The 13,217-nt window shown below is 40.6% G+C and overlaps 1 protein-coding gene across 9 annotated transcripts in view; it reads left to right on the plus strand.

The window, feature by feature from the left end:
- Nucleotides 1-1,982: 1,982 nt before the first annotated feature.
- lcorl (ligand dependent nuclear receptor corepressor-like) overlaps nucleotides 1,983-13,217 on the plus strand; it is a 132,984-nt gene continuing 121,749 nt past the window's right edge. For all 9 annotated transcript variants that reach the window (XM_072252965.1, XM_072252966.1, XM_072252967.1 and 6 more), the window contains exon 1: nucleotides 1,983-2,091. In XM_072252965.1, the coding sequence (XP_072109066.1) occupies nucleotides 1,995-2,091 (97 nt within the window). In that variant the 5' untranslated portion in view covers nucleotides 1,983-1,994. The remainder of the gene's footprint in view (nucleotides 2,092-13,217) is intronic.

Genomic DNA, 13,217 nt, shown 5'->3' on the forward strand with positions numbered 1-13,217 from the left:
TAGCAATAGCTAAACTATTTTTTCATATATGATTGTTTTAAATCAAATGATTAGTACTTTATTTCAAAGATTTTGTAAAAAGTAACGATTTGGAAAACTAAAATGTCCAATAAAACCAGATTTGCAATTTCAAATTGCTACATGATTATTAAAAAACATCTGTGTACAGTACTTGCTCGTAAACTTTAAACATTTTCCAATGATTAATTGTTGATTAGGAGAATATGAAAAGAAACTTTTTCATGCATCATTAACGGCTTAATTCCTTTTCAGCTGTATTCCTGAGACAAGAAGGTAATTTAAAAATTGTTTTCTAAACATGTACAAATAGACAAAAAAAAGGCCTTATTTCAGTCTTTGTCAAAACATGGAACAAGTGACAGAATTTTACATGTAAGGTACTAGTTACACCCTCAACCTTAAGGCAGGCTTTGATATCAAGGATCCATAGTAATACTGAATTTATTGGGCACCAAGGAGAAAGATCATCAAAGTCTGGAATCACAGCTTAGTCAAAGGAAGGTGGTTGGTGGTTGTTGGGATGAATCATTCCACCCCTAGGCTTTTGGTGCAGTGGGTTCTTGGGGCAGCATTCTGGGCCCAAGGACATTACTTCCATCAGCAAATCCCCACCTCTGCCTTGATGAATATTGGTCAATGTTCAACTTGTCTTGCAGTTCCTCAAAATAAAGTAAGCCATGCTTGGATAGAGCCACACCAAGACAACTTTTCGACATTGGTTGATAAGCAGGAAATAACAGCAGATCTGGAAAGTGCCAAGAAATGACTCTGCCGTCAGTGCAACGACCAATGTCCCACCCATTAATATCATTTTTAATTATAACTCTCAATCATAGGCGAAAATTGATAAATTCGTGAAGTCAACAAACTGGAAGTAGTGTTGCGATAGACCAGAAATTATTGATATCCAAAATAAAAAGCAGAATAAGTAAAATTATTTTATGAGCTTGGGACGCGCTTCCGTCAGCGAACATGTGTGCAACGTCCATCGTCATTGATTATCGCAGGAAGCAATACTGTCTAACTTGAGGGAAAATTCACGGAGTACAGAATGCGGGAGAGTCCGCTTTCTGTTATCGGGATGATAATAGTCTTTTGTTATACTTGCAGCCACTAACAACTGGGAATGTCTTCACATCTACGTCATTCTGATTATGTCTCTGCTTTGTTTTCTCCTCTGATTTTCTATCCTCAACAAGTGAAAAAAAAATTAAAAGACAGAACTAATTTTCAATCTCATCGTGGAAATGTAACAATTTTCTTTCCTTCCAGTAAAATATGATATTAGGTTTCCAGTCAGACGCTGATTGCAACACTATCAGCACGGATTAATGCATTGTCTTTCGCTTTCGGAAATAAAATGTTCAGATTATGATCTCTAATAACGACAAACAGCTTTCCTGAAAAAATAAACTAAATGTGAATCATAAAATTATTGGAATTTACTGAGATACTACTGTAAGGTATGCCTACAAGTGACATATTTATAGTATTATCGATTCTTAAAATTAGGGCAGGCGTTATTTACCCACATTTGCAAATACAGGTGATCAGAAAATCCTTATATTCAAGTCGTTACGTGCTCTTGACACCAAAACAAAAGAAAGCAATTTAATAGACCGTCTGTTTCTTTTGAAAGGTTTACCACTTACTTAACATCAGCGTAAATGACCAAACCGTACCAAAACAAGGGAAGAAATAGGTTAGGACCATACTTTATCTCTGCAAGGAATTAAAAGAAACTACTGTAGTACGCGTGCACTCCTGAGTAGAGCAATAAGGTCCCACAGCCCAGCCCAGCCCACCCCACCCATCCCCATGCACAGAGCGTGTCCCTCGGACACCAGGCTGTGGTTCCCGTGCCCGCTCTCACACACCGGGGCTGCTGACACACGCCAATCACACGAGCGCGCGCAACGACCTATGTAAATAGCGGCGGCGTGACGTCAGACGCACAGCAGGGCTAAGACAGAATGGCGAGTCAGTGCGGTAGCCCCAGATGTACGGCAGAAAGAAGAGGTTTTCGGCGGGAACTAGATTCCTGGCGGTATAAACTGATACACTGTGTAGGTAAGGGTGACGTCTGTGCCCCGAGTTTCCGGCGCTGCTTTTGCCCTGTTGTTTGATGACTCTTCGGCGGGTGGGCGAGTCAGAATGTGTTGCTGGTGAATTGGCCCTGAAGTTGCTCCTCCGGAGGTACCTGGCTCCATTTTCTTTTGTTTGACTCCGAGAGCCCTCGCCGTTCTGCCGGGTGTCCATCCAGCACACCCTCGGGAGTTTGCCGACGGACGTGCGGGCGAGGCGGCGGGTGCGCCGAGAGAGGTGAGGGGCGGTCGAGGTGAAGCGCCCGGCTTGTGTTGGGGGGTGCTTCGGGGTTGTTTCCCTGCCCTGCCACCCCCCCCACCCCCCTGTTGTTGGCGCCTCTTCTTCCACTTGGTGTTCTGACGGCGGCGGCCACAGTGACGGCGTGGCGGTTGGGTTCGGAAGTTTGGCGGCGGAACTCCGGCGAGTTGGCGGCGGTGCCAGCCTTTGTCAGCAGTCAAGCCCCGAATATTGTGGGAGTGGCGGCCCGAGACTCAACGGCCGGACGGACAAAAAAAAGTCACGTGACGCCTGTGTGGTTATAAATAACCCCTTCATCTCTCTTCCCTCCAGCGGTGACCGAGCCCTCACTTCCGACTCAGCAGCCCCTCCTCTCACTCCCATCCCTTTTTTTTGTTCCCGCCAGCTAATTTTTTGAGTAGCGGTTTGAACTTTAATGATTCTGGAAACTTTTCGTGAAGTTTTTGTTTTAAATTCGCCGTTTGCGCGGAGTCCTTGGTGCCACTCGTTCGCGCACTGGTTCTGCTTCGGTGTTCCTGTATCCGGCGGGGTATGTCGTCTCTGACAGCCCGGTGCCGTTCCGGTGTTGCCCCCGTACGCCATTTCGCTGCGCGCTTTTGTCCCGAGCCCCTAGCCCGTGACATCCACCAGATCACAGGGCTAGAGCTTAACTTGCACAGGTCCTTGCAGTAGCATTCCCTGTTTCACTCAACAGCGTTAGATATTTTCTGCTGGCGGCTGTCGCCGTTTAATTTAAAACAATTTGGTTTGCGGCTTTGTAGTCTCCCTTTAATTCCTGCACCTTCTGGTTTGTTTCCATAATGAAGCCTGGTGGATAACCATTGTTTCTGCGACTTTATAGATTCATCACTTATTATGACGGCTTTTTTTTTTAAAGAGGTTATTCTGGATAAGAAGGCACCAAATTCACATGAAGGCATCACCATGTTTCTCACTAGAACTAAAGCAAAATCTGTACACACCTGTTGGTTTCTTGAAAAAGAATTATTTAATGTTGACAGGATATTTCGTCTCTTAAAATCAGGGAGCTTAGTTTCAGAACAAGAGTTTGGTTAAGATGGAGATCAGGAATTTAGTTTCTTTATATTATGAACCATGGGTTACCCCACTGAACTGTGAAAGGTGTGACAGTGAGTGTATTCAATGTTTAGATTCTGGACAATAGGGGCATTGGGGATAATAGGGAACAGGCAAGAAAATTGTATAGCCAAGTTAAATCATATTGAATAGGTACAGTGGACATAAATGTCTGTGTGCTCCACATCTCTCTTTAAATATCATTGGTAAGTTCTCATGGAGGTTCATTAGTCTAAAGCATTAACGGTTTCTATCACCAGGATTATTTCGTCATCCAACAGTAGCAATACTTTTCTTCATTTAACATATTACCTTGTGCTATCACTGGAAACCTCAAGTTCTTCAGTAACCAATTTTGGAAATAAGATTACATTCTTGAACCAGAACAAGTCTATATTATCATTAACATTTATCCATCAGCCATTGTAAAATTTCACAAGGATGCTGCAATCCTTTGTATGACCTTAAAATGTTCTATCTATATTCTTTCATGGGAAGAGTTTGCATTGTTCCTTGCTGTCAGATACCTCATTTGTGCCTTTGTGGTTTAGTTTCTTAGTTTATTAATTTAGAAATCCATTCAAAGTCATTTCCAGACATTTGAAAGCAAATATCTCAGGTGATATTCAAAAGCACTTCCGCAATGGATGACGTTATCAAATGTGTTGTCTTTCATTAAATTAAAAACGAATCTATCCCAAAATATTTTCTTGAATTATTCTATTGAGCAGAGTATTATTCTTTGAGAGAAATCGGTTCCTTGATTTTGTTTCACCATTCTTGCAAGCTACTAGGACCTGATACTAATATTTGTTTAAAGTGCTGTTGCCTTCAATGCCTCTAATAATCCTTCTCTGTCATAATTTCCTGTTTACTTGGACCCTGCTGCACCCAATAGTGATGAATATACCAAATGCTGAATGTTCATTCTGCTATTGTGCATTGAGCAATTTTTCAATTCCTGTCTCTTGTCAACCCAAGAATCCTTGAATAATTACAGCTGTAATTCTAGTGTTTTTAATATAACAAAATATAGTGTTTCTAATATTATCAAGTAAATATTGACATCCAAGGATATTTTAAAAGTTGATTACAAAAGGCATGATTGAAGAATAGAGTTGGGCAATTTTATGGTGGTGGAATTGCCATAGTCAATAGACAATAGGGGCAGGAGTAGGCCATTCAGCCCTTCGAGCTGGCACCGTTATTCACTGTGATCATGGCTGATATCCACAATCAGTACCCTGTTCCTGCCTTCTCCCCATATCCCTTGACTCTGCTATCTTTAAGAGCTCTATCTAACTCTTTTTTTGAAAGAATCCAGAAAATTGGCCTCCACTGCCTCCTGAGGCAGAGCATTCCACAGATCCACAACCTTCTGTGTGAAAAAGTTTTTCCTCAACTCCGTTCTAAATGGTCTGTCCCTTATTCTTAAACTGTGGCCTCTGGTTCCGGACTCCCCCAACCTCGGAAACGTGTTTCCTGCCTCTAACGTGTCTAATTCCTTAATCTTATATGTTTCAATTAGATCCCATCTCTTCCTTCTAAATTCCAGTGTATACAAGCCCAGTTGCTCCAATCTCTCAACATGTGACATTCCCGCCATCCCTGGAATTAACCCAGTGAACCTACGCTACATTCCCTACATAGCAAGAATGTCCTTCCTCAAATTTGGAGACCAAAACTGCACACAATACTCCAGGTATGGTCTCACCAGGGCCTTGTACAACTGCAGAAGGACGTCTTTGCTCCTATACTCAACTCCCCTTGTTATGAAGGCCAACATGCCATTAGCTTTCTTCACTGCCTGCTGTACCTGTATGCTTACTTTCAGTGACTGATGAACAAGGACACCCAGATCTAGTTGTACTTCCCCTTTTCCTAACTTGACACCATTCAGGTAGTAATCTGCCTTCCTGTTCTTGCCACTGATATTGTGAATATGTAGCTTGTAGTTCATCTTAGACTAGTATCAAAATGAGACCAATTGGATTCAAGTTTTGATGAGATGTAGAAGAAATTGTCAGAAGTTATTGAAGGAATAACATTTGATAGGGACTAAGGTAGTGAATTTAATAATTCTCTTTTGAAGAGTGTATCTCAATGTTCTGAACACATCAGTGATGTAACCTGGGGTCATCAGGTGTTTTGGGTCTTTCAACATTAGACACTTTCACAGGACGACTTAGCCATGGTTGATAAGCCACAGCTTGTGTTCATGTAGCATGTGCTGCAGATCCTCATGGACTTACTGTATTCATCTAGAGTAGTGGTCACCAACCTTTTTAAGCCCAAGATCCCCTACCTCGACCTCAGTGAAAGGCAAGATCTACCTACTAAATCGTTTAGAGAAAAAACAGCTCAGATTGTACTTCCAATTTGAGGCCTTTTATTTGAGTGAATTGTATTTGAATTACACAAAATACTTTTGTCAAACTTTCAAATTAATTCAAACAAGGAAACACTGTAACTAGCATATCAAACAGGCCATAGCTGTCTGTCTTTAAGAATATTACAATACTTCACACCTTTAATTCTAAGATTCATTATTTAATTTTATTTCAACATGAAAAATAAATGAATAAAAATTGACTCTGTGTGATGACTGGGGCTGAATACTTTCTGCTAGTTCCCTGAAATTTGGCTCATAACTACAGACAGCCAGTCTGAGACAGTCTGTGAGGTGTAGGGTTGCCAACTGTCCCGTATTCACCCCGCTAAGGTAGAACGTTCCTATGAAACCTTTCGTGCCGAAATGCTTTACGCCAAAGAAGCAATTACTATTAATTTATATGGAAAAAAATTTTGAGCGTTCCCAGACCCAAAAAGATAACCTACCAAATAACACATAAAACCTAAAATAACAGTAACATACAGTAAAAGCAGAAATGATATGATAAATACACAGCCTATATAAAGTAGAAATAATGAAAATTAAGCCAAAACCGATTTGTGGGGTAAAAAAAATTGGCACGTACGCGCATGCGCACACAGATGCCCGCACAAGACTTCATGGTAGTCTTTCTCAGGGTAAACACAAATGTCCTGGGATTTGACTGCTACTTTTGTCCTTTATTTGGGAGTGAGAAAGTTGGCAATCCTAGTGAGGTGTCTGTCAGTAAGTCAGCTCCTGTACTTAGATTTAATAATTTTCATCTGTGAAAATGCAATTTCACATAGATAAGTTGACCCGAAGTAGGCACTGACTTTTAGTGGTATAAAACCAACACGCACACCGCGCATTGCTCAGCCCCATCAGTAGTAATTGCCACCAGTTTATGAATGGGGATGTCATTTTCACGGACATTTTTTTTAAACTCATTGTAAATATCCTCGCCTCTCGTTCTTTCCTTTAATTGCAAAAGAGTGAGGAAGTCCTCCTTTGTTGCAAAATCCTGGAAAGCCATTCTGATAAATACAACAAGCTGAGCTGTTTGCATTGCATCCAGGGATTCATCGAACTGTAGTGAAAAATATTCATGTCCTCTGATGGTGACTCTACCCTCCTTGTCACTGTTGCAGGGCCAAGCAGTATATTACGTATTGCGGTTGTGATGCTGTTTTTGTTTTTAAAGTCATTGAGCAGTCTCTGTGGTAATGACCATTGCTTCCTTGAATAAATCGCCATCTGTAAAAGGCTACTTGTGTTCAGCCAAAAGGTGACTTGCACGAAATGATGTTTCAATAGCAGCCTTATTTTGAGCAGCATGTTTTGTGGAAAACAATTGCTGGGCCTTCAACCCCAATTTCAGCTCAACTTTCCAGGTACAAATTGCGCTCTTTGCAGGGTAGGTGTCTTTAAATTCCTGGTGGTTGGTGTTGCGGTGCCGCTCCAGATTCCCTGTTTTAGTCAGTGCTTGTGTTTGGTGGCACAACATACATACATACATGCACACTTGTCTTTCACCAAGGTAAATAGAAATTCCTCTTCCCATTCTAGATGGAGTTTGTATGTTTTCGCCTTCTTTCGTGGAGCCTCTGCTATGCTATCAGGATATCATGAGCGATTGCCGATTGCGTTGCCTCTGATCTGAGCTGACATTTACATGCTGGGGGGCACCTAATTAATTAGCTTGTTTATTTCGTCTTTTTTTCTTAAAGATGTGCTGTGTGCATCCCGACTACCGCTGCACCCCTGCGTGCTTTGCGGCCCAGAGGTTGGGGACCACTGCCGTATATTGATGTTTGCGACAATCTGTACTGTTACCTAATCTAATTGGTCACTTTGATGCAGCACAGGCTACGCTGAAAATGCGGTGCATGGCAGGGGAACTACACACGTGCACTGGGCAGAAAGAACTGAACTAAACACTCGCAACCCGGAAACAATCTCTCTTTACAAACAGCTTTTTAGCGAAAATATTGCTATATTACCATTATCCTAATTAGTATTACTTACTTTTATAATGCTCACATTACAACAGTATTTGTCTATTTATTTTTGATTTTTCTTCGGGATATACTGGGAAAGTCTCAAAGATCGACCGGTCGATCGCGATCGATGGGTTGGCAACCCCTAATCTAGAGCCATGAGGCTTTCTCTGATGGGGACTGAGGCAGTGAATTTGATAATCCTCCAGTTTAAGTTGAGGGAAATTTGTATTTGCCTAGTACCAGATATCAGACGAGTCTGACAACTCAGGTTGGAGAGAGAGGTCACAACACCCAACAAGGTAGAGTTGGGTGTTACTTGGTGTATGTCAGAGATAGTTTTGAATGTTGCTGAGGATCAGCATGTAGATGAGAAGATGGACTTGTTAGCAATTAGTTTCAGTGGAGAATCTGGAAATGATGTGAGGAGAGAAGCAAGTGAATCCAATGTAAGTAATTCTTTGGCCATGGTTGAATAAATAAAGAGTGAAACTAGATGAGTGTGGTTCTACAAGTTTTGTCTATTTGTTTTAACCAATGGATCACTCCTTCTAAAGTTGTTACTTAATCAGGTAAATTGAAAGTCATTTACTTTTGTTAGATACTATATCAAATATTTCTGTATCTGAGGACTAGATGTTGCTAACTCATGCTCAACTGTACCTTTCTGAAGATTTAGATTGATTATTACAGTTATTAGCTCAGAATTCTAACTGATATGCTGTCTAAGCTTGCCTGCTGGTTCATTCCTGAAGTGTATCATCGGTGCAGTCTCCTACTAGGAAGCTCCCTTCTGGCTAATTGTCAGGTCCCAGTGCAGATTGGGTTTTTTTCCAGACACAAGCAGCAAGTTCTTTGAACTGGGCGAGTCACATCAGCAGGCTTACTGGTTGTTTAAAGCTGTTAAAAATATTGAATAACACACAAAATGCTGGAGGAACTCAGCAGCCAGGCAGCATCTAAGGCAAAAAAAAAGTACAGTCAACGTTTCTGGCTGAAACCCTTTAGCAGGACTGAACTGCAATTGTACTTTTTCTATAGATGCTGCCTGGCCTGCTGAGTTCCTCCAGCAATTTGTGTGTTTTGCTTGGATTTCCAGCATCTGCAGATTTTCTCTTGTTTGTGATTGGGAAAAATACTGAATATCTGAATGAATGCTGGCAAACAAGCACTAAAATTTTTATACTAAACAATACCTTTATAACACAATGGAACAGTTTTTTAAAAAAACTGCTTCTCTGCAATTGTTGCTTTCCTTTAAAATGGATGTGCTTATTGGAAATCCTCATGCGCAGTGCAATTCCCAGTGCAGTGCTAGGCTATCTGTGGAGGATCACAGTGCTCCTTTTCCCTTCTCTCACCTGCTGGATTGCATGTTGAGCCTTACAGCAGAGCAAAATTGTCTCAAAAGCACTGATCTGCTCTGAAGTGTTTTCATGCGGGAGTCCTAAGCTTCTGCATGACTTAATAGGTAAAACCCATCAGTTTTCAGGAGAACATCTTTAAATGTTGGTTTTGAAATCAAACGTTGGTGAAATCAACCCAAATAACAATTGATTATCCTAAGTTGGGGAGTCTGTTCCCACAAATGTATATAGAGGAAAAAAAACTCAGTAGGAAGATGGAGTTGTTTGGTATTTTAAGTTGTATGTCCTAGATTTGGTGCAGTGTAATTACAAATCCAGTAGCATGGCCTTTGTACCTATACATCCCACTTCAGTATCGGGTTTTACGTCATCGGCATGTGATGTGAAATTTGTTAACTTAGCAGCAGTAGTTCAATGCAATACATAATCTAGCAGAGAAATGTAATAATAATTAAAATTAAAAAATAAACAAGTAAATCATTTATGTACATTGAATAGATTTTTTAAAATATGCAAAAACAGAAATATTGTATATTTTTTTTAAAGTGAGGTGGTGTCCAAAGCTTCAATGTCCATTTAGGAATCGGATGGCAGAGAGGAAGAAGTTGTTCCTGAATCGCTGAGTGTGTGCCTTCAGGCTTCTGTATCTCCTACCTGATGGTAGCAGTGAGAAAAGGGGGTGCCCTGGGTGCTGAAGGTCCTTAATAATGGGTGCTGCCTTTCTGAGACACCGCTCCCTAAAGATGCCCTGGGTACTTTGTAGGCTAGTGCCCAAGATGGAGCTGACTAGATTTACAACCTTCTGCAGCTTCTTTCGGTCCTGTGCAGTAGCCTCTCCATACCAGACAGTGATGCAGCCTGTCAGAATGCTCTCCACGGTACAACTATAGAGGTTTTTGAGTGTATTTGTTGACATGCCAAATCGCTTCAAACTTCTAATAAAGTATAGCCGCTCTCTTGCCTTCTTTATAACTACATCAGTATGTTGGGACCAGGTTAGATCCTCAGAGATCTTGACACCCAGGAACTTGAAGCTGCTCACTCTCTCCACTTATGATCCCTCTGGCACTTGAAGCCAGTCCATGAGTTCTTCAAATGATGTTTGAGGTAATTTTGACTAACCCTGACTTGTCAAAACACAACTTTGGCATATTTATAATACAGCATGGAATAGGCCCTTCAGATTAATGAGTAGGCAAAAAGTATTGGGTACCTATTTATAGTATGGTTATTCTCCTCACATTCTCATTGACTATTCCACAATTGGAGCAAGTGGTTCCAGCCTACAAAGCAGACTTTGGGTAGCTCAGCAATTGGGACATGACCCTCGAAGAGGATGAGCCATAGCACACATTGGGCCTTGTCCTTGGCAAAAATGAACAGTGGCAGCTAGAGACTAGAGCAGGGGCGACAGTGGTTGGAGAAGCATGATGAAATGAGCTAACCAGAAAGGTGATGAAAGCAGGAGAGAGCTAAGAGGAATGAGGACCAAAGGGAGCAGGGACACTGGCACAGGAGATCAATTTTGGGGATGGACAGAGACGAGGGAAGGGAGTTGAGGAAAGTGTGCAGAATTGTATCTGTGATTCATGGTGAATGACTGGTCAGTTTTTGAATGTACTGCAAGCGCTAAGTATGTGCAACAGAACTTAGTCTCTTATTGTCCTCAACCTACTTGCCTTTGGACCAAGACATCAGTTGTCTCAGGAGTGTGGTAGCTAGTGTGCAATGGTTATTTTGAATTTAAGATGTCACACAGGGCAGGTTCTATTACTTTGATATGAGGAAAAAGATTTTGGTTACAGGTACAGTATATTATGGTGTTTGTGTAGAAGATTCTAAATGGGGGGAAGAGTTAAATGCGTTTGTATGATCAATTGCTGTATTGAAGTTTAAAACTTAATTTTTCTACTTGAGTCATATTAATGTGAACAGATACTTGGGATGGCATATACAGAAGTCACAAATAACAGATGGACATGTAATTCTAGATATTGCAATACTCCAGTTGCATTGAAGGCTAGTTTTATTCATAATTTTCTATTAGAGTAATCACAGTTGTTGGCTAGGTGAGCACGTTATCTGTTTATAATTGTCTTTGAGACTGATGGTCGTGGTTCTTCAACTGTCACAGTTCTTGGGAATTCACTCATAGTTATGTTTGATAGAGTTCCCAGTTACAGGCTTGGCAGTGAGAGAAGAACAGTACTTTTCTCAGACTAATCTGGAAGTTCTGTACCTGTTGCCTTTGACTGGATGTGGGTTTGGGGTGTTATTGAAACATGATCGTTCCAGTACATGTTATGGATAGCATGCAGTCCAACTACATTGTTAGTAGATGTTAGATGAAGACATGGATTGCCCATCAAGTGGGCTATCTTGGCTTGGAAGGATACTAGTTTCATAAGTTTTCTGACTTATTAAGCAAGGCAATCATAATATTTGGTTAGGAAGTGTCTGTTGTACAGAATAACCAGTATCTGATCATCTCATGTAGCCACAAACGTCCCCTTTTCTTCCACCTCCCTCTCCTGCCCAAGACCTTTTGTTTTTCGGGTAGAGTTGATTGTAAACTAATGATATTCAGACATTTATTGGACTTGAACTTTGGAACTATGCCAAATAAATGGCATTGTGCTACTTAGACTGAAACTTGATCTGTGCTGGTTTTTTGTGCATGTGGCTGAAATGTGAAGGTACTTGAGATAGTATTCTCCAACTAATGGTGTTTATGTATCTAATACATTCAACAGAATTGAGTTGGCTGAAGACTGGCTCGTGTAACATTGAGGACCTTGCATTATGGCTGAGATGAATGATCCATTTCTTAAGATTGTTGTGAATATTTCAACACTTGTTCTTGAAGCACTGCTGCCTGAGTAAGCTTTGATAGTTATTTAATTGTGCTCCATTATTTATGACTGATAACTGGACTGGAGAGCTTTAGTCTAATCTGTTGGTTCTAGGATTACTTGGTTCTACTTGTAGATGCTATATCATGGCTAAGTATTCATCTGTTCATCATCTGAGGGTATGTCAAGTGCTGTTCCTAGGATATTTCTCGTTGCTCTTCATTCGATGTTAGTGCCTAATATGGCTGTGATGCAGAATGCAAATTTTCTGTTGTAATATCTGCCTTTAATTTGCTCATTTTAAATCTGACAAATCTACTCTATCATGTATCTAGTGTCACACATGTAAGTGATTGTGAAGAAGGGGCTTCATCTTCATGTGCTGTGGTCACTTTCTAATATTTAAGTTTCATCTCTGGTTGCAATGATGAGAATGATCAAATTTCTTCATCAGAACATCATGGTAGATAATAATCAGCACTTTATTTTGACATGTTGTGAGATGCCAAGGGAGCCATTGTCAATATCTATAACAAGACCATTGCAGGTTAATATCAAGAAAATCTTGTTGTACAAAGAATAGTGAATATTTGGAACATTAACAACTTTTGAAAGATTGTTGTTTTGAATTCAGTGAGCATTGGCCAGGGTCTAACTTGGTACAGAATCATTGCGACAGATGACCTACTCCTGATCTTGCATCCTTTTTGCCATCCTTTTGCACTTTAAATCATGGTAACTTTGGCTCATAAATATCATTTGGTTAAGGTTTCTCAAAACAATTAATTTAGGCCAAAAAGAAGATAAACCCTCGTTAGGAGAGGAAAAGGCATGTTCAAAAGTGGATTAAATTTTATTTAGTGATACAACGTAGAGCAAGCTCTTCTGGCCCAAAGAGTGGTGCTGCCCAGCAATTCACCTATTTAACCCGAGCCTAATCAGAGGATGTTTTATAATAACCAATTAACTTACTAACTAGTATGTATTTGGACTCTGGGAAGAATGTTGTCTTTATTGTGATTACAGCACAGCATGTATTAGTAGCATCAGGGCGTCCTGATTGGTATTGCACAAAGAGGAATGGCTATGTTTGAGGTTTGTGTTTTCTACCACTATCTATCTGCACCTGCTTTGTCATCAATGATCTTCTATCAGAGATCTGAAGTAAGGTTGTTTGCTGATAATT

The sequence above is a fragment of the Mobula birostris genome, chromosome 3, assembly GCF_030028105.1.
Source record: "Mobula birostris isolate sMobBir1 chromosome 3, sMobBir1.hap1, whole genome shotgun sequence".
Classification (NCBI taxonomy): Eukaryota; Metazoa; Chordata; class Chondrichthyes; order Myliobatiformes; family Myliobatidae; genus Mobula; species Mobula birostris.